This window comes from Puntigrus tetrazona, unplaced genomic scaffold (genome assembly GCF_018831695.1).
Source record: "Puntigrus tetrazona isolate hp1 unplaced genomic scaffold, ASM1883169v1 S000001156, whole genome shotgun sequence".
NCBI classification, from domain to species: domain Eukaryota; kingdom Metazoa; phylum Chordata; class Actinopteri; order Cypriniformes; family Cyprinidae; genus Puntigrus; species Puntigrus tetrazona.
Genome location: NW_025048742.1, coordinates 239627 through 266755, shown reverse-complemented (window position 1 = coordinate 266755; position 27129 = coordinate 239627). Strand labels below are relative to the sequence as shown.

The 27129-nt window shown below is 39.7% G+C and overlaps 1 protein-coding gene across 3 annotated transcripts in view; it reads left to right on the top strand.

Annotated features, from left to right (window-relative positions):
• Positions 1-27129, top strand: part of cep112 (centrosomal protein 112) — a 108839-nt gene that overhangs the window by 47800 nt on the left and 33910 nt on the right. For all 3 annotated transcript variants that reach the window (XM_043234530.1, XM_043234529.1, XM_043234531.1), the window contains exons 21-22: positions 8597-8827; positions 21982-22044. In XM_043234530.1, coding sequence (XP_043090465.1) covers positions 8597-8827; positions 21982-22044 — 294 coding nt within the window. The remainder of the gene's footprint in view (positions 1-8596; positions 8828-21981; positions 22045-27129) is intronic.

Genomic DNA, 27129 nt, shown 5'->3' with positions numbered 1-27129 from the left:
ATATATATATATCTTAGCTAAAATGGTAACATTTCTTGATAATGTCAATCTACTTAGTGATGTAAATTTTGTCAAGGGTGAAGTCTGTCATGAGTAAAAGTTATGTTCTTACACGGTTAGATTTACTGTAGCTAGCACAGTTAGTGGTTTTGCATCAATAATTAATTACTTTCCAAAGTATTTATCGACGGTTAAACAAAAAAAACATGATGTTTTACAAAAAGTAAACAATAATTAAATACTACTAAAAACTTAAAACAGAAGCTGTCAATAAATCAACATGTATCATCTTGTAGACTCACCACCACATAAGTATCATCAAACAAAACCCAGTGTTGTTGAGTATTCATGTCTCAGCATCCTCCATCGTGTACCGAGTTGTTAGTTGGCACTTCAAGGAAGAGGTTTGTGGTTTGGCAGATGTCTTCTGCAATTCATAGATGCAATTTTGGACATAAGTGCATCAAACCCTCTACGGCCCAAAAAAACCCCAACACACTAAGAGTGAAACTCACGGACTGGAAATGATCCCAGGAAATATTTGCAAGAGTATCTGATGAAAGCTAATGCTATAATATATAGCATTTTGTTTTTATTGATACATTTTTAGAGACCCAATATCATGCGTAACCCCCAAACCATAATTGTTTGTATTGTATAGACTTCCTATAGGATGCGGTGCACTTCTCTTTGGTTGTTATGCTTACATTACTAATAAGCAAAGATATCATTTGTACTTTTATATGGTGTCATAACAGCTACAGAAAGCTTGAAAAAAGCTTGAAAATGAGTGCTATGGACACGAGCCCAAAACAAGAGCTGAACGCCAATTAAAAACTGGAAGCTTCTGCATAGTTGACAGCAGCAGTTGGTAAACTTTCTGTCCACAAAAAATGTTGAAATGTAAAAATAAAGTGTAATTTGTGTGCTTCTTAAGTGATTCGAAATAAGAACACCTGTTAAGCTTTGACTGTGAACTGAAACGCCTCAATGCAAGCATAGCTTTGAAACAGACAAAGTTGTTAAGTTTTCCCACATTTTCCCAAAACAAATCACAATCTTTATTTCACATCTGTACAGGAAGCTAGGGAACGTTACAAATTTGTTGCAAAACAAGGAGTTTTTGCCATCCTCCTGGGAACCCTATGCAAAGCATAATGGGTCATTTTGAAAATTGATTAAAAGGCTGAACATTTTTTCAAAACAACAGTAGGCAGTGTCCAGGCTAGGAAATTTGTAATATTCCCACCTCAAGGCTCGTTGATGCCAACAACAGTAACTATAATATTATTCATGCGAAAACTATAACTATATTAGCATCTTGCCTAATGAACATTGATGTTCTGTTCGCTATAAGTGTGTGCTGCGATTATGTCCACTGCTTTGCATGGTTAAGAGATCTTTAAAGTCTGATTCTGATTGGCTGTCAGAGTTTGTATTGTTCAACAACCCGATGACAGCCTTTTGAACGAATAAAGCACACGTTTCCTTACTTAATTTAATTTCACCTTTTTATTGTAGTGAAAGATACAGCGTGAAGTTATATGGCACAAGACAGAGTTGAACTCGTGTCAGGTAATCTGGTCTCAAAAACTTTGTTCAAGACTGTCAGCCCAAATCCGATTTTGTACATATCCCCGATGGACTGGGATTTAAAAAAACCACACAGTGTATGGCAGTGGTTCATATCGTGTGTCCTTTTTTTTTACGAAATAACCATTGGTTTCCGTAGCAATGCTGTTGCGTTGTTTATGCCTAAGCTAAAAACAACAATAACAGCAATATCATAGCTATGTATATCTTTTGAGCAATGCAGTTTGCAATACAGATACTGTCATATGAAAACATGCTGCCGTCGTTGCGCTGTTTTATGTTTCGTCTTATGAGAGAGCATCAGAAATGCAAATGCAGCTTTATACTGTTGTCTACTTTTTAAACTTAAAGAGGTGCGTTTACTAGCAATATATTGTGCTTTTCCTCTTGACTTGCTACTTCGCAACGACAAAAGCCTTAATATTAGCTGTTTATCGACGGTTATAGATATTACATTAGTTTATACATATTATATTAGCAGAATATTATATGCACTACTATTACTAACTATTAAAAGGCAGAAAATTAGGGGTTTATTGAGGCAAAAGTCGTAGTTAATGCTTTGTTAATAGCAAGAGTTGGGAATATGGATTTTTTCTCATTATTCTGTTTGGCTTGTATAACGCAAGAATGATTTATTATATAATATATATATATATTGAATTTTGAAGTGAATTTTGATTCAAAACTAAAGCTTCACCACAAGTAATGGCTGTTCTTAGATAGGTCCGCTCTCTGACCACTCAACATATATGTCTATGGTCAAAATAAAATAGACTGCCTCCAACCATATGGCTGTGTTGGGCTGGTTGAACATCGCATTGTATCTACTTAGTGGCATTAAAAGCCTTTAGGATTGTAGTTTTTAATTCTTCCTCATCATGAGATGTTTATCACATCAGTTCCCATTCCTCAAACGTGCACACATCAGTCACAGATCCAGTGATGGGTAACATCGCTTATGCGTCTTCCCGGAACCCATGCCGCGGAAAACTGGCAGCGTAAATGGACGTCCTTCACACACAATGAAGATGAGCAATACAGACTCACGTCTTGATGTGGTCAGGACATCATAAGCATGTGAGATGAGCCAACGACTCGTGCTTTTTTCACAGCACAGGGAGCTTTTGTTTCAGGTCACGGTGACTTGTTCTCGCGCAGTACCATTTGTTTGTCACGCTTCATTTTGTAACCGAAGTTACGTGAAATCAGTGTGTGTTTGCCTGTTGGTTTCAGGAAATCGTAGCACATCTGGTTTTACAACCATCAGTGGAGACTTCAAATTTGTCTACAAGTCTTAAATTCAATTTCCATTCAGTGGTCCGTTAGATTTAGCCCTTTCGTGCGTTGCTGTGGAGGGCTGTATCGATCTGAAGGAATATGATGAGGGAGTTCAAATCCCCTCGTCTCTGGGCTGGAGTCTGTGTATTAGTTTCCTTGGACTCTGCTGCCCTCCGGGTTCCTGTTTTCTTTAGTTTGTTTGAGGATGAAAAGACCAGAACATCAGGATGGTTCTCAGTAAATATAGTTGCCTGCAGCCAGCACAGTAAACCAATACACAGCAGACTCTAGAGACCACATGCGCTTTAATGCCCACTCCACACATTTACAACAGTCATCTTGTTCTCTTCATAACTATCAAAACATATGGGAAAAAAAAAGCTGCGGTCAGAATCTACACTTTCATTTATTTTCGCTTTCATCAGCCTGTACGCATTAAGTCTTGTTCACACTGAGCGATTTTATCACTGGGGGTCGCCAGGTCGCTATACAATGTTGGTCTCCAGTGAGCATTGCTATTGCTGGATGTTATTAGTAAGCTGAGAGTGGGGAAGTGTTTTATTCTACTTTAACAAGGATTGATATCCAGATAACATATGCTATTAGTACGCAAAAATGTGGTAAAATGACCAACAGCAGCTTCTCTGTCAGCATCAGACTGGAGAGAAGCTCTGATCATGTGATAGTCACTGATAATCACCAAAAATTCAAATTTTGCATATCATTTTCGTGTATCGGGGAGCAAAGATGCAAAGATGGTCCGATTTGTTTAGGACAGACTAAAGTTTGAGAAGTCATATTTATTTTTCAATGCGCAAACGTTTTAGAAGAAAATTTCAGAATCAGCGCTCAGTGGCCTTAAATAAACCAAACCTGTCCATAACCTCACACATGTCCACTAATAGCACGTTAAATATATTTGTGACGAGTCGGCTGCCAAATTCACCCCGTTTTATCGCCGCCTCTTCACCAGGCTCATTGTGTTCGTGGTATCGGTCAGGTCTGGCGGCGTGTGACGAGGCACACCTGAAGGGGATTAGATGGTCACCGATTTGTTTGAGGACAGACTAAAGTCGGGAGACCGGAGAAGCATCATATTTGTCCTCGTGGGTCCAGGAAAGGTGCACGATGAAGACCTCATCCCACTTGCAGCCCGATCAACGGCGGCAGTGGCCTTAAATAAGCCAAACCTGCCCATAACCAGAAAAAGGGGGCGTGTGCGACCGCGCCGACTCCACTTACCTGGACCCTTCCCCTGGAACACGGCCTCAACCTATACTTTCCCATGCACGTTTTCAGAACACCAGATCCCCTTTTATTTGTGACACTTTTCCCTGGACACTTCATTATTTTGTATTATTATTATTTTGTCAATAAAATTTGTCTCGAGACCTGACGCCACGCCCACTGTGTCTGTCGTTGGCTCCTCCCGTCACAATATATTATAATGGTTTTCAGAACAGAAAAAGACCTACATATGTGAATATAAAACAAACTGCATTGGCATTTATTATAAACGACATTTGTTATACGTCAGGCCAAACAAATTTGGTCTTCAGACGTATTGACTTATTGTCTCAGACTTAAAAAACATTTAATTGTATTTATATACTGTATGAACAACAGATGCTGCATTCTGCCATTCAAATCCAGGAGTACATTTCCTCGTGATTTCGTCTTGACAAATTCCATGTTTTTTTTTTTTAGTAATGTAACATGGAGTTCAAACAGCATGGGAGAACATCTGAAATCCGTAGAGTATAGCTTCGTATTACTCTGATCGGCAAATTAATGATGCTGTCAAACTTTCAAAGAACTTGATTCCCCAGTAAGAGATTAGAACACAGAAAATGAAGGCGGACATGGCATAGGAGATCAGGCCTGCTTTCTGATGTGCCAAAAACAACAGGCTTGTTGATGGCTGTCACGTTCTCTCTTGCACCAGCAGGGGGTTTGGATTCAGTCGTTTGGGTTGTCATGCCGCCCAAGTAATCTCAGAGCTGTAATCTAGGCAAAGGTTGGCTGCTTTGCAGAATCTCAAATAGAGCACATTTTTAGAAAGATTTGGTTTGGTTTTGTAATTCCCATACTCTGAAATGTGTAAGAATATGTTGTCCAGGTTTGGGACCGGTAATGTTCATTCCATTATTGTTTCAATTATCTCTCTAGTACGAGTGGAATCTCATCCAGCTCAGCCATGCTGCATATCCAAAAGTCATCGTTAAGATTTTTAATTTTTTTTCACATTTCAGGGCATATGGTTGACACAATGGACTGTTTGCCAAACCACGGATGGTTTTAAGCAGTCGTCTAATGACATTGTCTTGATTTCAGCTGCTCTTTTCAACTCTGGAAAACACAAAACGGCACCATCATGAGTCCATCCATCCAGCTGTGATGGGTCACGGAAGATGGGCTCCAGCAGACGGGCTCTCAGCACCAGATGGGCCCTCGATGATGAAAAGGGTTTTAATCTCTGGCCAGACATCACTGAAGCAGAGCACGCACAGCCGCTTTTCACTGGGCTTCACGTTGAAATCTTAAAGACATGCAAATGCATTTCAGCCAAAGATTTGGATCTCAACGTACGTCTTTCATCCAGAATAGTGCCATAGTCCTTGAAAATGCAAATTGCAGAGCATGCCACACATATAATACCTCAGAAATCACCATAAGTGAACAGGGACCAGCATACTATGTCTTTCTCTCCCCTAAGCAATGGGATAGCTCACTAGCGAATGATTTCACTTTGACAGTGGTTAAATCACCAAGTAGCCAAGTTTAAGGAGCCGTTCTGCTGTACTGCTGTATCCAGTTGTATCAGGTAGATCACATGAGCTTCATTGCATGCATTTCTATAGTTTTCACCCCATTGATGATTTGCATAAACTGCCACAATGGCACTGGCGTCTCTAACTTCTAATTGTATGTGATTTTAAGGCATGGGATTGGCAAGAAGGCTTTTAGAAAGTAATTGGTTTCAAAGTAGGTTTTTCACAGCAATGAAAAGTGTGAATAATATCTAAAGAACCTTTTCCACTATGAAGGACCTTTTGTGGAACGAAAAGATTCCACGCCCATGTATCAAAGGTTCTTCATTGGAACAATAGATGCCAATAGAGACTCTTTTCCTGAGCAACTGATGAGCGGTGCCATGACGGATTCTAGCTTCCGTTTGGGGGCTTTTGAGTTCCGGTCTCGATAGAAATCCACGTTAAAACGGGGTAAAAAGATTGATTGAATTGAATCTTTTAGTACAACTGAATACAAGAATGTGCACAAGGTTAAGGTGTGCTGTTTTTGGCTGCCACAGTAACTGGAATAAGCTAAGGAATTCCTTTAAAGTACTTGTTTTGAGTACCAAAAAATCATGCCCGGTGCTGTGGGCATGGCTTGCAGCGCTTAAGGTAAAATACTGAGTGAGAAATAATAAAATAATAGGTTAAAATGATGTGTGGTCTTATCAGTCTGTGGACAAAATCCTCATCACGTCATGTCATTTTCTCACTCATTAATCTATGAAAGGTCCTTTACTTCAAAAAGACACTGTAAAGTGATGAAACAGTGGCGCTGTGTGCTTTTTAAAACCATTTTCATAGGTTTTACGTTGATTGTCGGCTCTGAAAATATGTAAATGTGACTAGAAACCAGAGGCCCTAAAATGGAAAGCACTGTTTTAGTCAGTTCTATAGAATCGTTGTTTTTAAGAGTGAAGTGAAACAACTCTGTCAAGATGTACCGTTCAACTGAGGAAGTGCTGTATGTGAATTTTTGTAGCCGCTTGCAATGATTCAAACCTTTCTGGTACTATTTCACAGCAAGCCTGTGCGTTATGTGCAGTGTATGCATACTTTCATTTTCGTTTCGCTTGGTTCTTAATGAATATGCTTACAAATAACAATATATCGCAGTCTGTCCTACATTCCCCTCTCTCTCTCTCTCTCTCTCTCTCTGACTTCATTTTAATTAAATTCTTTTGTTGAACTGTTGAAGTTACATCATACATGATGTGACATTCTCAGTGGTTATAGCCTTTTCATTTTCTGTGCTAGTTTTGGAGCTTCTTTTCATAAAAGCACGTCCAAGCCCATCAAAGATGCATCAGAAAATTCTTCCCAGAGTCCAGTTTAAGAGGGAATTATAGATTAAAGGCTCCTCCGAGCCGAGATCTAATAGCTTTGTGCCGTTGCAGCAGCATGTGGGCTGGTGCTGCGCCGCTCTGGCCGTATTGGACCCGCGCTCAGTCTTGGCATCTGGGTGTTTGTGCGACACAGCTTTGAAGTTTGCTGTTATTCCCCAAGTGGCCGCAAAACAACTTCAGATGCTTTTCCGACAGACATGCCACGTGATGCACTTAGCAGTCTCCTCCCAGGGATGTTTGGGAGCATGAGGAACAGACGAGGGACTGCCAACATACCAGACTCTACCACATACCACCGTCTGCGCGAGGGTTAAACGCTTTGGGAGACTAGATTATTTGATATCATTATTACGGACATGGTGCACTGGAGTATAAGTGATTGTTAGCATCAATTGCGCTTTTAATTGATGATGTACACCATATCTTTTTAAAGATTTAAAATGTAAATGCTTCATTAAGAAATTTTACTTTTCAGTTCTCGAAATATTGGTTTCATCATCTTTCAAAGACATTTTTCTGTCCGTGTTACCATTGTAACAGGGGTGGGAAAAAACACTTTTCATAATCTTATCAAATCCAAGTGGATAGAGTTGAGGAAGTATTTCCTGCTGATTTTTATTTACTTAGATTGTTCAGTTATTTGGAAAAATAATCTATCGTAACATTTTATCGACCACTTTTTACTATTAGCTAGCATATATATACTAGTATTGCCTGTTTATTAGTACTTTTAAAGCACATAGTAATACCTTATTCTTTTAGATCCCTTAATTACCCCATACCTAAACTCAACTACCCTACTAACGATTAATTAGAAGTTTAGTAATAATTAATAGTTAATCAATATTGAGAATTGGAGAATCGTGAGTGAAATATATCCAATTACAGAAGAACAGTGGGAATGCAGTTTTATGTTAAGAGTCTTGTGGCTTAGAAATACATTGTGTCGTGTTGCTACTGCTAGTAGTGGATATCACTACTTATTTTCCAAAATGCTGTCCATTTGTGTCAGACGGTTCTTGACTCTCAAAACAAGGTCTCTAACAGGTCTGTCAAGGGCTAATTCCTGTGCTAATGCCTCTGATTCCTTCTATTTTTTTTGTAATACATCTACTCTTTTTCACTCTCTTTCACATTAATGTAAAAGCTCATTGGTAAGTGGTCTCAATGAGGTTTTTCATCTTCCTGAAATGAGAAATGGCAGTGGTACCTCATCCCGCATGGGTAACTGACCTTTGATTTGCGCTAATTTTGCTCATTAAATCAAACCGCTGACCTTTGTGGAATGCCGAGCTTTGATGTTGAACTCTTGTGGCTCAGAGATCAGAGGCTGTGGTGTCTGTTTTCCTCTTCCTGGCTAGAATCGGCACAAATGCTCCACTCGTCCTGCTTGGCTTGTTTCGCTTATCCTCTTTCTCTCTATCCGGACTCTTCCATTTTTTTTCACTTTGCATTTGTTTCTGTTTTACAGCCTAAATGTGTTGAATTCCCAGATTTAGTATTCCATAAACACGTCATCTGTTCCATCTATGGGTGCATCTTAACGGATTTACAAATTTTGTTGTTTGTGTTTCTCACCAGACCATCTCCGATCTGGAGGCCCAGGTGCGTTCTCTGAGGAAGGAGCTGTTGGCAGCCCACAGTCAGAGGAAACAGCAGCTGACGGAGTTGGGTGTGCTGCGTGAGGAGGAGCGACAGCGGGCCGCTCAGGACCAGCAGGCAGCTCTGGACCGTCTGAGGGCAGAAATGGATCAGGTGCGGCAGGACCTGGAACGAACCCACAAAGCTGAAAGAGAGCTGGCCCAAGAGAAGGTTGGTGTGAAATGCAGGCAATGCATTTTTGGCGTCCTAGGTTGCAATTCAGATTGCACAACCTACCGGCACAATTTGTATTATGTAACAGACTGGTCATCATTAGACCTGTATAGTTACTTTCTAAATGAGATAGTCCATTTGTTGGCAGTAACTTGGTTGCTCTAACACTTTCAACGACTGCTTGGTACTATGGATATAAAGTATTAATACACACATGCCGCCATTGTAGCAGTGATTGGCTCTTTTAAATAGCTTATTTTTTTCTGAGGGCGGGGCTTCCTGCAATATAGCTACAGTGTTGAGCTTTGCATTTTTCCCCATTCAAGTGGCATTGCGTATCAAGTGATATGGTATTCTATTGTCTTTGATAGAAGCAGAATTTCTTTTGGCTGGAAGCACATTATTAGCGACTGTTTCTGTGGGCCATTATATGTAAGCCGTTCAACATATTGTAATATCTTTGAGCACTCGAGAGTTGCTGCTGCGTCTGCACTGCAAATGAAGTTGCACATATGTATGAATATTTATATCTTTAGTAGACTTAAGGAGATGCTTTTACTAGACTCATAACAAATAAATTCAAAATGTAAAAATGCATTAACTATTAACTTTGAAATGCAGCAAAATGCAAAACAATTTCCAAACAGTTTCCACTCCCCTGCATTCATGCGTGTATGAATGGAAGTCAATAGAATGAAATAAGTGAAATTCTCTTTTGATTTAAAATATGGACATGTGCGAATGGCGGAAGGGAAGAATATTTATTACGGAAGGCTATGAATATAGAGCATGTACTATTTTTAGGTGTTTTTAGAACTGTTCTGATTCTCCAATATGACTGATATGTCTGCATAAATTACTAAGTGTTAACGTCACGCTTCACACTTTCCACAATCAATTTCCGAAAGCCAGGATTGCTTGTATATGATCAGAGTCTATTTCTGGAGATAAATAAATGAATTAATCGCGTGCACCTGTGGAGCGTGCAGCAAAGTGAAACTTATAAACAGCTGTATGAATAAACAAAGCTGGATTCTCGCCTAATCACGAGTGTTGCGTACAGTACACTCAAACGCATTCGCACATGTTCATTGATAGGCTATGTTGGTTTGAACTCCAGCGCTGAGGGAATAGATCGCTTAGTATTTAATTAAACACATTAGCCCTTCTTTGCCCCGGCTCTATCAAGGTTGAGCGAGCAGACTTGGGCGACTATACCGGAAATCCTGCATCCTTTCTGTTTTTAAAGCTCTTGATTCCAGCCGCAGAAACGAGGGCTGGAAAGCGGCTGTAATCCGGCACAGGTTGGCCAGGAACCGGCTAAAGGTGGTATTGATCAGAGGGTAATCCTGATTAGGCCCATCAAAGCGATTAGTTTTCATTAAACTCGTGCACGGCTGCCGACTGCACCCTCCCCCAGGACATCTGCGGCACATTAGCGTGCCATTTGGCCTCTTCATAAATCCTGGGCCTACATTTTGGAACCATATGTGAGTACATTGCAGCACATAAATCCCATCTGAAGAGAATTCCGCCTCGCTTTTCCACTCTCAGGCTGACACGTAAGGCTTGTTTACAGAATCCGTCTCTGTTTCTGCCACCCCTCATCTGATACTCATCCTGACCTGCGGCTGAAAACTTCCTCTGAAGAGACTTCAACAAAGTCTGTGTATGAGACTGATTGACACACTTTAAACTAGAGCTGCCAAAGTTAATGCGTTATCTTGTTTTAACACGGTTACATTTTATTCAGTTAACTCGTTCATCATTTGATGATAAATAAGACTCGTTCAGTTTAGGGGGGAAAACATTCTCAGTAGAACCCATTTTTGTTATCCAATGCGCAACTTTTCGGTTGTTTTTTAATCTAAACACACATTGGATCAACGTGTATGAGCGTTGTGGGCCAGTGGGCCAATGAGAAGACCCTGGAGGTGCACTGCTTCTCACGTTTTTAGACTCAAAGATCTCTGAGAACATGCCCTTATTCAGCCTCTCAAATGTCCAGTTCAGGCCATTTTAAATAATTCAGTATAACATTTTTAAAAATCAATCAAGGTGTGAGTGCAAAAGAAAATGAAAAATGACCTAAGATGTCAATGCAGTCCAGCGGTGAGTTTAGCTACAGTGCTAAGATGTCTCAAAAGGAAACAATTATTAACCAAATTGTATAGTGTATTCTAAAACTGATCATTAAGAAGTAGCAAGAAATTCGGTGTAAGGTATTCAGGGATAAATAAAAAAAGTTGTTTTTTAGTTTTATACTAAAAAAATATTCTTCCAAACACATTTGCTTTTTTCGGTAACGCATGAGGGGAGTGACAGTTAAACATCTCCTTTTGTGTTTCACAAAAGGCAGAAAGTCCTACACGTTTGAAACTTAAAGGCTGACAATTTTCATTTTTGGGAGAACTGTCCCTTTAAGGCATTTCTCGCTGAGCAATGCAGATTAGTCATAAAAAGAAACACAACAAATGGATGCTCATATGTATTCAGCGTAAGGCATGACTCTTGAGGTAAGTATTGTCATGATTGCTAATGCAGATGTAGATGAATATGGCATAATGAGACAAATGATGTTAGTGCTGGCCTGTGAGAGTGAGCAGGCTATTATAGTGCAAGGTAAACTGGCTCTCTGATCTCTCTCTCTGGCCAGAGGCGCAACACCAGACTCATTCCTCCAGAGTAAAGCTGTTTTATCCTCCGAGGATTAACAAAACATCTGACTCACACACATATGCATTTTGCCACTGTTTCACGGCTCACCATTGCAGTCCAGTATGAGTCATCTATGATGTTTGGAAAGTCAAGCGCTATTAATCATATTTAGAGTTCGAAATTTGAATCGTAGTCAATTTTGGCACCATTTGTCCTCCAAACATAAACAATTCCATTGTCTTTCTATTTTATGCTACTGATTTTGATCTGGTGGGAAAAAAAAATCCAAATAGCCTGTGCATAGCTATTTATTGGGATAAAAGGATATGGGTTTAGGTGGTTTTGGTTAAGGCTAGAAGGCAACCGTGCAAAACGCCTTAGCATCCTAGCATTGTGAAGACAAGAAAGCACAACTGCACTGACATTCTCTTTAGAAAATGTAAAAACTTGTTTATCCTTGTTTGGCGTGATAGCAGAAACGTTACTAAGATAAATCCTACCGGTTTCACAGATTATTAGCCAGAATGCTTTAAATGCAGCTAATGATTTCATTTGCGCATTTAGCCTGGTACGTTATCTCTCTCCGACTGCGTCAGAGCTTCTTTTTTTTTTTTTTTTTTTTTTGTCTGTTTCAGAGGGAAAAGTTTAGCTATTTTCATTTGGAAGTTTTCAGGCTTTTAGATTTGTAGTGACTTGGCATGTTTCTAAGCTGAAATTTCTTATTCTTTTGATGGCGAGAGAAACGCTGTCCTCGGCAGTCAGCCGCTCCTGAAATGGCCAGCCAGGGTTTGAAGACAGATCCCAGAGAAAAAGGAAAGAGAAATCCATTAAATCCATGAATGGGTTTTCATGAAAGACATGGGCTTTTTGAAGGGGAACTTGCGGAATAAAATAATAAGAAACAGAATATCAGAAGCGATAAGATCATGTGTTAGATTGTTCCAACGTCAGACGCTTAGCGAAAAGAAAGGAAGATGAAAGTGAATTTATTCCAGTCTCTGTTAACAACAGAGGTTTATCTGGCTATGGCGAGTGTGTGCGTGTATGTGCGCGCAGACACCAGTACCCAATCTCCATCCACCACAGAGAACCCTGGGAGCCTTGTTCCTCCAGATAAACCTGACTTCTCTCCGCAGCTCACAGCCAGTGCCTCTGATGCTCAGATGTTCTTTGTACTTTCTTCTTCTTTAGCTTTGGAGTAACGGCTATACAAATCACGGCTTCCTGTCCCGAATTCCTACAGATTCAGCCCTTTTCATGTCTTCCTTTTTTTTTTACTGCAGATTCCTCAACAAAATAGGCCAGTCGGAACATTTTTTAAGTCCAAATCTGATTTTTATATCAGCGTCCCTCTTTAATCACCGCATACAGTTCAACTGGGTCCAAAGAGCGAATATGTTTTTGTTATAATACCTCTCGCCATATATGTAAATGTTAACTAGTTTGAGAAAGGCAAAGTTGAAATAAATTCCCAAATATTAGCAGGTACTATATCAATATGTCAGCTTTTTTATGTCAGCTCAAAAACTATATGCACTGGTAGAATGCCGTGGCGTGCATATTTAGTTCAATTATGGGGATATCATCATCATTTCTGTGTAAATTAAGCTAATCACCAACTTATAGATTTCATGCACCGGCCCAGACAAGAAGATTTCAGTATCTTTTAGCATTCCCATCGAAAATACAATGATACATGAAGGCTGTTTATATAGTATCATAGGGGCATTCACCCTGAAGAAGGGCAGTTTTCTTAAAAAAACTAGTGTGTGTAATGAATCCCTGTTGAAAGAGCAGCCTCTCTTTGGACTCATCACTCTTGTGGGGCTGTATTAATCTTCTCCCACACGCCCTCATAGCCATCAGATCAACCCGCTTGTTAACACGGCCAGGATAGGCAAGGATTGAGATATACAGGTAGCTCTAACATGCACTCTAGAGCATGTTTCATCTGCCAGCACTAAACGAGCAGGAATAGTTTGAAGAAGGATTTGGCTCTGTTTATGAGGATGAGAGTTTGTCTCGTTCCCTCTAATTGCGTTATGTTTACAGACACATTCCTCATTCGTATCGTTTTACCTCGAGTGGTTCCTTGAGTATTTCCTCTTGCGAGTGATCGGCGTTCCTCAGGTGATGCAACTTCAGAGTTTAACATCAAAGGGTTTCGGTCATTTCAGCTGTGGCCGGTGCCCTTTTCTGTTTTCTGTTTGCCCCAAAGGCTCAAGGAATTGCCCTGATAAAAGGCTCCAACCTTTTTTGGACCCTGATGGACTGGAGCTGTCAGACCAAACCCGGTGGCGTATATTTGACACGAGAGTGGACTGCACATACCTGTGGCAACATGAATTGCTACAATATGGCCATGTTCTCTTGCAGTCGAAACAATAGCTCAGCCAAAAATTTTGCAGTGTTACTTAAAAAAAAGTACTGTATAATAGCAATAGATTGTTATATTCTTTCTCTCACAGAAATATAATTCTGTAGTGCCACTACATCTGCTTCCAGCTACATGGTCTCTGTACATCGCCATGGTAACAAGATGTGCGGCATACAACCGATTCGGTTATTTTTGTTTCCTCACTGTGACAAAGAAGAAGAGAAAAGTGTAAGACAGAGGTAGTGGTACTGTGAAAGATATCGCTTTGAAAAGGCAGCGCATGCTTTTCTGTGCCATTCCCCCACAGCGTAACAGGAGGCAAATCGAAGAGCCGTGTGTGGTGAATGCAACCAACTTTACGCTAGCTGAAGAGAATGTAAATACATATGAAGTGTATTTGTGAATCATCCAGGGGCGAAAGTTGTCAAAATGTTTCACCTGTCTTCTGTTTACACAGTGTTTGCCCACCATCCACAAACATCCCCAAGAAGCTTTCACCGCTAGCTAGCATTACAGAGATGTGACATATCTGAAAGACCTCTATGTCAGAACGCCTGGCAAGATGATCTGGTCTGTTTACTGCCATTACTTTAGCCTCAACCTGTCGTTTGTTATTACTCTAATTCAAAGGATTTTCGAAACAATTCTCTCATATAAACCAAAGGCCGAATCTGAAGTGTTTTATGCGGTGTTTGTAATACCGCAGATACTGTTGGTAACCACAGAAAATAATTTAGCATGAAACAGAAACGCACTTTAATTGGAAATATATGGGGCACCCTCATCAAAACGCTCTTTTTGAATAGGCTTGATGGATCGTAAACACCCACTCCTATGATTGGCTAAAAAGTGTGTGTTTGACAACCTGTGTCCTTCACAGATGGACCCTGGTGTGATTAAGGTTAAAAATGCGTAGATATATCAAACGATCTGCAAATAAAGCAATAGTGATGGCATAATACACAGTTATCTTTAAGATGAGTCAAGTTACCATTATTTATGTAGCGCTTTTTACAATGTAAAATGTAAAAAGCAGCTATACAGTATTAAATTAACATTATAGACCCAATATAGTCAGCAGAGCCTTGTCTTTTCATGCCGAATTCTGCAAAATTAAGTGAACAAAGAATCAATTTTTACTGACGCAGTTTGTATCTTTATTAAAAATAAAGTTCATGCGCTCAGATTGAAGGCGATGCAAAAAGTGGAATGTTTTTCCAGAACTTTCTGTTGTCTTCAAAACCATCTTTATTGATTGTTTTCTGCATGGTTTTGCAGTTGCCTCTCTAGTAAACTACAAGCACGAATTGGTGGGCACGGCTTAACAGACAGTGTAGGATAATAAGTGGGTGGAGCTAAACAGGCAGCGATGTAGAAACAGGCGTTGATCTTCTTCTGTGGAGGCAGTGTTTGTTCACACTGGTCCGTCATAGAGTGTCACATTCCACAATCTGTCATTATACTGGCTTCAGTATAAGCTGTTTTTAGACTAATGAGTTCTGAAAGTCAAAGGATGACTTTATAGCACAATAACCTCTCACATGTCTTAGATGAAGTTTGGTTTCTCGGGTCATAGCCCCTTTTAAATTATGTTTAACCTTGAGCAAACGTGCATTTCTTGAAACTGTTTAGTGTAAATTGTCACATTACAACAAATGGAACAGTCTGGTTAAGAATATGAACGTGATCGAGCAACAGCACAACGATAAAGCAAAAGCGCCTCTTTCGCTCAGTTAAGAAACTGGCAGGAAAGTGGTCAAGATTATTGCATGTACACATTGCATAATGAAATGCACCTGTTGTCTAAGAAGGATGTGGCATCGGTACAGGATTTCCATTGAGCAGTGACAGGAGGGATTAGAGCGAATAAGGCCCCGAGAACATGGCTGCTGCTGTCTTGGAGAACGCGGTAAACACACGCTCACTTCAAAGACACATCAATACACCCAGCTCCCCCACGGCGCGCCTGTCAGCTGTCATTCTGCCCAAAGTTTGGATGTTGCCTCTCTTTAACTTATTTATTTTTTGTTAATGTGTCACCACCATTTTTAGTCTCTGTTTAACATTATGATTCATATTTTCTCCCTCTCTTTCACTCCTGACGGAAGATGATGGCGTTTTGGGGATGTTGTTGTCATTGTTTGTCTTCACTTTTTTTGTCCCTGCAAACTTATTAATTTCTGTCAACCGGTTTCTCTGCCATTTGGAGATACACCAAATCCCATTATTTTTGGTCATGGATTACAGAGAGCAAAACAGTGGGAGAATATGATCAAAGACACCTCCCCATCACCTCGGAGTGGCAGATCGAGAGAGGGAAATGGAGCTTAATAGCAGAAAATCAGATTTAGACCAGCCAGGCATGTGGATGGATTTGGTGATTCTATTTTTCTTTCTTCTGCGGAGATGAAAGTTACGCCGTTTTCCCCCCCATCCTCCAGTTTTTCTCATTCTTTTCCACTAAGGATGGCTGGGAAAGTCTGTGACACAGGAAGAGACTGCCACAGACCGGCAGTGTAGAGCTGTGGAGAACTCTCTGGCTTTATAGAGCGCTTTAAAACACATCCGCAATGCCACTAGCCACTCGCTTAAGGGCTTTAACATCACCCTTGTGCAGAAATGTTCAACCTTGTGTTTTACAGACAGACTTTTAAGATATGGTATAGCAGCTTTATTTGACCAAGAGCAATTAGTAAGGCATAATGCACAATGAGTCAGTTATCACAAAATGAACATCTCCGTGAACATAGCAATAAATGTTTGTTTTGCAGTAATGAGCAGCTACTTATACAGTACGCAGCTAATTCCCAAATTAATAAAAATGAAACATCATGAGCGTGCATTGTACATGTTAGGTATGTTAAAATTTTCATGTGTTGATTTTAAAGGCAAGCATGAACGAACATATGACATTGGTGGAGTACATGGTGTTGCTACTCAAGAGTTTGCTAATGCTTCTTCAGCAAAGTGTGCATTTACTTGCTTACCAATATTACAACCAACAGCGGAGATAATCATATATCATGATTACAATGTGCTGTGAGATCAAGCACAATGGTCATTATTCAGAAATATGACTCCTTGATTCTTCAATTCTGACACAAAGTTCACAAAGTCTAAAAAAATGACTATTGGCCAGTCAATTTTGAGAGAACCCTTGCATCTATTGGGTGAGATATGCAGCCTGTGAATGGCCAGTCTGTGGGCGTTTCATTCGCGGCTCAGACCATCCTCCACCTATCACCAAAAAGACCCAAATGAAGTGCAAGACAAACCAATGCTTGATGGCACAAAGGCCACATGTCAACAGGAGCTTGATCAGCATTGAGTGATCGCCCTGGAGTCTCAGCTCTTTTCTCGTTCTCCAGCTGAAGGACATTGATAGATGGTGTCGTGCAGCAGTCAGTGTTTACTGCTCAAAGCGGATGGTTTATTATAAAGTTGAAGGTTTGCCGTTATTTACAGGTCAGCTCTCCACACTTACGAATTATTGATGAAGCTGCCGTGAAGAAAGCTGCCCGCCCCTCGTCAAAAGGCTTTAATCACTCCACCAGATGGAGACGGCGGCTCTAGGGTCACCAGCCAAATAAAAGGCTCTTATTGAATGCCTAAGCTGGCCTTTGTAGTGTTGACCCTGGCGGCAAATCAGCACCCAAGGTCATCAAATGGGACGAATCGCAGGAGGTCCCAACTTAAAGCATGAGGGGCCAGCAAACTCCCTGGCAGCCTAAATCCTCACACAGATGCATTCATGGCTGTGTTCCCTGATCCACTGATCCACCTGCTAACAGAGGTGTGACAGATCACTGCCCAAAACCAGATTTTGGAAGCCATGATGAAAATCAAACAGTCCTAGCCACACACACACACACACACAGGCTGGGGGTGTAGCCACACCTGCCAGTGTAATACGTGACGGCCCTTTTAAAGAGGACGGGGAAGGACAAGTGAGGATTGATCTGTTTTTCATTAGCATGGTGTCACCTTCACTGACGCGGTTTGTTAACAATAGGGCGATACAGATAAAAAAAAATACATCTTAATATTTATTTGACAGATGTGTGCATACATTTTTTTGCTCTGTTTTCATTCAAAAACAATTTCAGCCAAGTAATGAAAAATGTTATTCTAAATGATAAATCCAATATCATATTAGGGTATGTTTTTTTATTTTTACAAAAACATAAATAATGCCACACAGAGATGTAGAGATGTCCATGTGATTTTAGAGTGATCATGTAAAGAAATCAGCCTTCTGATTCAGTAAAATTAAGAGTTAAACTATATTTACGAAGCCGATATCATCTAATCTATTCCACCATTGTTGAACTTTCCGTATAAAAATATAATATCATAACTTAATATCATATTCTTGGTGGTTGCTGATTGTTTTATGAGTGTTTTAAGATTCTAAGATCTGTCTTGTAATGGACGTAATTCTACAAAATGTTTATAAAGCTTATGTTTCTTCTCAGTTATGCATAATATGATTTCAATAACTATAGGAAATAAGCAAAATCTCTAATGGGTGCTATTTGGTAATGTTACCAATCTCGGTATTAAGCAATTTGACTTGCTTAAGGTGAGCAACTGGCAAGACTTGACTTGTCTTGTCTAGCATGAACTTGCATTTCTGTCTTACTCCCACCTCAGCTTTTATAACATTTTGAGTTGTTTTTTTGTTTTTATCCTTTTATGGAGTGACCTTTTATGATGACCTCTGGTCTTAGTATGCTTTCATTGTATAAAACGGCACAATTCATACTGATTTAAAACAACATGAGGCGTAAGTAGTTTATGCATTCTCATCTCTTTCTCAGACACCAGGAACCAATAAACCCAAGGCGGTTTGGATACATGAAAATGCCCATTGCTTTTAAAACCATGTTTACAAAAAAGCCTTCCTCTCCAAGCAACACAATCCAATGCAGCAGTCGCCAAATCTCTAAACACATACTGCAAAAATTGCATAAAAATGCTTGTACTTATTACACTATCAAACCTAATTGTTCCTGTTTTTTAAGAAAAATAATAATTACATCTTATATTATCCTTGTAGGTATGTATGTTAATGTTTATTTTCCTTCTGTTTCAGTGTGTAAGATTGGAAGTGTTGTGATTGCTTAGCTCCAGAATTAGTTTGTTAATAAGGGTTGGCTTAGCGCTGCATGCTTTGTGCTTTCAAATACAGTAACGTTCAAATACAGCGTTCACACTTCAAAGGCCGCGGACTCACACCGGCAATACTGTGAAGCGATTGCAGCACCTGATAGAAGCTCAAAGTGAGCTCTATGCCTTTGGCAAGGTACAGACATTTGCTAGGAAACACACACAAAGCAGTCCAAGCGCTTCATTTTTCCATGCTTTTCCAGCTTTCTTATTGTTTGTGTTTTTCCATACTCGGTGCAGACCCATTAAGCACCCTCTGTACTTAGATCAGTGTTAGCATGTTACAGAATTAGTTACAGAATTGCTCATGTTCCCTTTCATGTAAGAATGGAAGAATATTAACGCTCAGGGGCGTAGCCATCATTTCAAAAGTGAGGTTTGACAGAAATAACAAATAATACCTCTTTTAGTTTACAGGTGTTATTATTATTAGTCTTTCGATTGATATCAGAGTGCATGTTTGCACATTTTTGTCAGCAAAATCGGCCCTGTAATCAACTGTAAATGCCATTAGGTGCGTGATTTCACATTGAGCCGTATTTAGTGCGAGATAAGGTGCACAAAACCACATTCATTATAAGCGTGGTATGGCGCAGCTTATCAGTGAACAAGCGGCTCATTGTGAAATCATGCATCTGATGCCATTTATACCACTGATTACAGAACCAGCTTTACTGGCAAAATGCGCAAACATTTCGGAAGATGATTATTGGTGCCTCTCTATGCATTACTGTAAATTGCGTTGCATCAAAGCACTGAACAGTATAAAGCAGAAGAATACAATGACAGGGATGTATAATGACGAGAGTGAACAATTTGTTAGTAAATGCAGAGAAGTTAAGTGTCCCCAACAAAGCAAGCCAGAGGAACCAAAACCCCATCCATACAGAATGGAGAAAAAAAACCTTGGGAGAAACCAGACTCAGTTGGGGTCAGTTCTCCTCTGACCGGACGCCCAGCACTTAACTTCCAGCTGTGTTACTTTGTGCGTGTGTGCATCAGGATCTGGTGATCTGTCCACGGGCGCATCTAGGTGTTCTGGTCTCTGATGAACGTAATCTCTGGGTGCTGATCCACCATCTAGTCTGGATACAAACTGTAAAACAGATTAAGAAAGAAACGAGACTAATATTAGCGTTGATGCCATTCTTTTTTATGATGTCACAAGTACATTGTGTTTTAGGAGTAGTGTTCCTGGTTCCAGTGGATCTAATTAATGTAGCCTAAAAATCCTTTAACGGATAAAAAGTGTGTTGGTGTGTTATGTGTAGGCTAGTTTAAAAAGATGTGTTTTAATCTAGATTTAAACTGGCAGAGTGTGTCTGCTTCCCGAACAGAGTTAGGGAGATTGTTCCAGAGTTTAGGTGCTAGATAGGAAAAGGATCTGCCGCCCGCAGTTGATTTTGATATTCTAGGTATATCAAATGGCCAGAGTTTTGAGAACGCAGCGGACGTGCCGGACTAAACCATTCAGGGCATTCATTGGCTGTGCTGTCGCTTTTCAATTGTATGATCTGTGCGTTATATTATATAGTTTATATTCTTATACCTTTGTGTGAGCTCTGTTTTGGACTGGGTATCCATTCAGGTTTTTTAGGTCCGAAATCTAAGAACATATGTCAGGATGGTACATTTTAGTAATGGTGTAACTGCACAAAGAAATTCATAATAGGCATATATTTGCCATTCAAAATGACATTCACGCAAAGTTCCCCATTACCCATTGGCAGAATTAAGAAACGTAAGGTCTCTATGGCAACACAAGCAGCAAAAACAAAGAATATCCTTTTTATAGACGCTAGAGTTGCCTTGTTTCTCTCATCAGCGTAAAAGGCTCGAGGGGACATACAGTGACTGACAGGATAGAGAGAAGGAGGGCCCGGGATGGATCTGCTTGTGGGTTTGCTGGTCCGTATGTATGTGTGTTTTTTAGCAGTAGTTTATGTGTTGATGCCTCCGGCCCAATGCATCAGTAGCATCAACCTCAACATCGACTTCACCTGCATGTGCATCTGATCACTTTACATATTTTACCGAGGGCTTCTCACTCTGGAGCTCTAACATCAGAAAGCTGAATTTATTGTGTTAGTGTAGAAGCTGTGGTGTGAACATTATTTGGACTTTCACATTAATGGGTCTGTTATTATTTTTGCTTCTACATCTGATCAGCTGATTGGCTCAAAAGTAATGTAGGTCATGCTAATTTAAGAAAATCTGAGAAGATTTTTGCTTGCACTTTATTTTGATAGTCCCCTTAAGACATACTACTAGCTATAAGTAACTACATGTCAACTAATTCTCGTTAATTTGCAACTACGTGTCTACCAGCTCGCAAAGTAGGCTATGTCTAATCTGCTGCCTATTAGTAAGTCAGATAGGTAGTTGTTAAGTTTAGGTATTGTGTAGCGATATGTTAGAATATGTTCTTTATAAGTACTATTAACCAGCCAATACGTTGATACAAAAGCATAATAATAAGTAACTAGTTAATAGCTAGGATTGGTCACTATACTAAGTTGTAGCCACTAATATAAATTTGTGAGCGAGCAAGCAACAAAATCTTCACAACAAAATGAAATAAAGAAATAACCCTCTTAAATGCATTTATCTCTGTTTTTTGATGCTTTTCATGTTCTTGGTCTTAAAAGCTTAGGTGTTTTTTTTTTTTTCATGTCATATTCTTGTTTTGCAGATAACGTTGTGATATTGTTCTCTCTCTTCCTGTTAAGCGGTGATAAGTTGGCTTCAGATGAAAGGCCCGTGTGCTGTTGTGGTGTCAGGCCTGGCCCTGAGCCCAGAGCTCCAGCCACACGCATGCCAACATGCCTGCCAGTCGCAGAGGTCACGGCAAAGCGACTCCCTGCGCTTCCTGCCAGCCGATCCGGTGTCATGTGTCTGCACTCTCTGTTTCTAACACCCTCCTCTCCTGTGTTCTCTTTCATTACAGACCAACAGCAGGTTGAAGCATCTTGAGAAGGAATATAATCAGAAGCTGGCCAAGTCTGCACAGGTAAACGTGATTGTTTGAATGTTCCGAAGGAGCTTAAAAGGAAGGAAAAACACCGTCCTGCTATTCAGTTCGGATAGATATGCTCATGTGGAATCTGTATTTCTGGAGCAATTCGTGCATAATGCATATGCAAATGTATGTGCATTCATTTATGTGCATTACCTCAAACATGTGGGTGTGATGTGGGGTCTTGTTTTTCTTATTCACACTCTACTGTATGTAGATACGAGCGTATTTCGAGATGTTGTTTGGGAAGTAAAAAGTAGTAGTTTAGCATCCCAGAAATACTACAGCAGGGCTTTTATGACATTTATATTGTGCAGACAGCCTCATAAGCAAGTGAGCTGAGCTAATAATTAAAACATCAAAGATGCTCTACTAGAATGTCCTCTCTCTCTCAAGTCTGATTCATTTGAGCTAATCTGTCTGTTCGTTTCAATGAAACGATTTAAAAAATAACTAATTAGTCATCATTCAGTCCAGGAGTTATGTATACTAAATTTACAGTGCTAATTATGTCAATGTATTAATAATAAAAATACGAATACGTTGTTCGTTAATTAATACGTTAAAATATATTCTATGTAAATAGAAAAACGGTTATTTTAACTTGTAATTGTAGTTCTATATTTACTGTATTTTTGTAAAAACATTGAATTGGATAAAGCAGTGTCCAACAGCACTGGGACGTTTCACTGTCCAAACAGGCTCATAAGAGCATATGATATATTGTTATATATCATCAATGCTAAAAACATTGAGCCGTTATAGATATAACAGATGCTTTGTAACAATGTATATTGTGAAGACTATACAAATAACCAAATAATGGTTTCCGATACAGGTCCTGCTGTACCCCCAACTCTCTAATAAAACATACCTGATTCAACTTACTAGCTTTTTAATAAAGAGGCATCCAAAATATGCAGGGATACTCCAGGACACAGGTTTAGGAACTACTGCATTGGAATATATCATCCAAAAACACAAAGGAGGGATTTTAAGGTTTGTAACCAGGCTGTTTTGGGTCACCATTGACTCCCATAGTAGGAAAAAATGCTATGGAAGTCAATGGTGACCCAAAATAGCCTGGTAACAAACTTCACGTTCAGCAGAACAAAGAAATTCATACGGGTTTGGGACTACTTGAGGGGGAATGCATGATGACAGAATTATAGTTTTTGGGTGACCTAATCCAAACCAACGTATTGCGTTCATCGTGTATATATTTCCCCAGTTCAATCAATCCCATGACCTTGGCATTGTTAGTGCCAACTCTCAACTGTTTGACCTCCAAGAACATTACGTAACTTACTGTAAATAGCCTCAATGTAGTCGTGTCATTCCTACCATGCAGCACATTTTTATGATCTTAAATAACGAGAAATAGAGTGTTTATATTTTAACCGTCATATCAGATTTCATGTTATATATTTTATAGACAAATCAAATGCCACCATGCAAATGACATCATTCAGATCAACAGGTCACCGCAGAGCTGCACGATAAATTGAAATTATGCTGAAATCACGATTCAGCAAAGCTTTTTTTCATGCGTAGCTTGTCAGTACAGCATGGATCTGTGATTAGCAGTAAATACTGCTCCATCCAAAGCCCAGAAAGCGCTTTTGTGCTGAAACTGCAAATACGTCCTACAGAACAAAGGTTGTGCGTGTTGTTCCTGGAAAGATTGAACTTTATTCAACGCATTGGAAATTCAACGCCACAGAAGCTGGACATGGCGTTAAACATAAACATACACCGATTCAACAATACAGTTCTCACGCATTTTCTTTATAATAACATTTATGTATAAAGCAATGCTAATCAACATAGAGTACTAAGTGACAGATGCTATTACTTCTTTATGAAGGCAGTAATTTGTGGTGTATAAGCGGTGTAACCTGCTGAAAGAGGAAAATCCCCCCTACTAGTGGAGGGATACACTCAGTGAAACATCCAAGTGCTGTTGGACTGTATTCAAATTCAATATGATCCAGATATAATGAGAAAATTCAGTGTGCTGCATTACAAGAAAATGAACTTTTTCAATAGCAGTTTATTTCTATTTAGTTTTAGTTACAAGGAATCAGCTGCTAACTTCTAGTGGGCTGCAGATAATAACTTTATCATGCTTGCCTCGTTTGTGATGAACTGCTTTAAGTCACGAGTGGCTTGTTAGCTTGGCAAACCACAGTTCCTCGACACGTTTTTCCCCTCTGCCTCATTAACACAACTTGCCCTCTAGGGTGCTGGACATGCATTTCATTTTGTAGCCCCCGATAATATTCACACGCGACACTTGTTGCCCACTCTCGCGATTCCACTCCGAGGTCTAGTGGGTGTTCTGAGGGTGTCCGAACGCTTATCTCTCTTCTATATCCCATACCGAGGCTGGCCTCTGCCATGTGTTAAACATTAGATCTAATCTGCTCAGACTCGACGCCATTACACTCGCTCAGGTTCGGAAGAATAACCTTCATTCTTCTCCATGTGGAAGATTAACACAGAGCTGAACTCCTGTAGATTTTTTTACGAACGTGCTGTTCGGCGTTAGGTCGCGGGCCTGTCATAATTGCCTTGCATTACCTTAGTCCCAGCTCAAACACGCACTCTTTTTTCACGGCCCCATTCTCCACAGAGCGCTGAACGTCAGGTTGACAAGCAGATGTTGTGTGAAAACACAGGCCTATTAAATTACACAATGCTTGACATCAAAAGAACACACTTTGAGTGTGAGAGAAAAAGAGTTCACAGGCGTTTTCCCATTTCTAAATAACCTCTGAGAGGGCCACCGATGATTAATTCCTATTCCGAGGCACAAAATTGGCGTTCGCTGGATAAACACAGTTTTTCCTCTCTCTTGTTTCCCACTCGCATTTGGTGGGAACACGTCTTTGTTTAATACACATTAAATGCGCCTCCTCCACACCAAAGAACTCGAGCCTCCGTTTGATTACTCCTCTTAAGTACTCTTGTTAGAAACAGTCCTCCCAAAAGGACAAAAAAACAGAAAAGCAATATGCATTTTTGAAAATTTCGCTTTTTTTGTCCGTTTGGCCTTGAAAGAGTAACCACGAAAAAAATACACTTCTGCTTCTGCTGTAGGGTCCCATAAGGCAGTTCAAGGTTATATAGACAAGTGTCCTTTGAACTTCTGAAGCACATACTAACCTATGCCATCAACAGACGTCTCTCAGATGTGCCCAAAGCGGTGGAATTGCATATGAAGTGCACCAATTAAATCCATACCATACCGTACATTGTCTAGAGGGATCTCAGCTCTGGCTCTTAGTGTGCGCTGTACTAGAGTGTTTTTAATTAGCATTTTGGAAATCCAAGTCCTCTTTGACTGACCTTTAATCTTGCTAGTGTTTGAAGCTCTTCAGCTAATGATGAGGCAAGGTGTTGTCCAAACAGAGTTGTGCTTTCTACAGCTCTCCTTTCACCACCACCATCATATGGATATGTGCTCTAGAGGTGCTGCATTATTCATTTTTATTCATGTGCATATGAAGATACCGCAGCTCTGAGGTTTTCACATGTCACTATTTTAGCTTTAATATACGTTTAAATAAATTATGTTGCATCTTTTTCAAACATTTACTATAAGAACCGCCAAAATGCAATAGTTGCCACAGCTTTACTACTAGTAACTCTTGTTAACTGTTTGTGCAAATAAGTCATTTGGAATGATTCCCCAATGTCTCATTATGTCAAGAAAGCTTTCAGTTTATCTTATTTCGTTTACATATATATTTTGGTCCATATCGGTACATCAGCCGTCCATCAGAAAGACATTAGGATGAGAGTTGAAGACGTCGAAGCTTTAAAATAAAAGAAGATGTGCTGAAGCCATTAACACCAAAACTCCCAAATATCAAGAGCAAAGAATAACAATCGAGGGATGAGTGTGTCCCTTCAGGCAAAAGACTTGATGCAAGAATCTGTATAGCCAAATAATTATTACCATGAGAACTTATGTTACCATAATAATGGGGCGTTTGGTGCTTTCATGTGGTTCGCCCACTGACAAAATAAGCCTAATCTCTCCCTCTGTGTCCGCTCCAAGAGTTCACTCCCAACTCCCACACAATGAACGGATTCCAGTAAAACCATTCCTCCGAACATTTATGCACAATAAACAATTATCTGTCTAGCCCTGAGCTGCACCACTGCCCTGCACAACGCTGCCGCTCTCTTGGCTGCAGTTGAAATAGAATCTGAATTTGGACCGCAAGATTTCAAAGGGCCGGTTTTTCTCATTTTCATCTCGCTAGAGCTTCATTAAACAGTCTGTCTTCTCTCTGTGCTCCTCTGTTCTTTTTCAGTTTGGGTTGCGCGTGAAACGCGAAAAGCAACTGTAGCGATGCAGGGGTGGTCATTTGGGATTTTATTGTACAGCTCTCATTCGGGCCCTAACAACCCTGATTCTGACAGGATGCTGGAAAGGCTAGGGGCTAGACCTTCATCTGCGCTTGACAGATTTTAACAGTCATTAAGTGTTTGCTCGGACAACAAAATGATAGCCATTAAAATCCGTTCATTATTAAAAAGCCAATAATGCATTCGATTTAAATGTAATAGTTGACGTTTTATGGTCTTGACGATGAATCGAAAATATTGCTTAATCTGCAGATAAGCGTGATAAGCAATTGGGATAACTAGCAAAAAAAAAGTTGTGCTTAAGGCTTTCTGGCAAAAAACAAGGTGTTGACATCACACAATGATGCTTATTATTCATAATCGGTGTAATCGTGTCCAGTGTTTCAGTAGTGTGTCATTAGCTCAGGTAATAATCTAAAATTAAAACGTGTTTAAAAAATGTTTTTTTTTTAAAGTTTGTTTTGCTCATCAAGGTTGCTTTTATTTTATCAGGAAGACAGAACCACAGTAATATTCTGAAATGTTTTTATACATTAAAATATTTAAAATTCTGCTATATATATAATTTTTTATAGGGTTTATGTATAATATTATTTAAAAGAAAAAATGACTGACCCCAAATTTTTGAACAGTAGCGTTTGAGACGTCATTCTTTGCAACTTTACGGGTCTTATGCATGCACAAAACAGCTTGTAACAT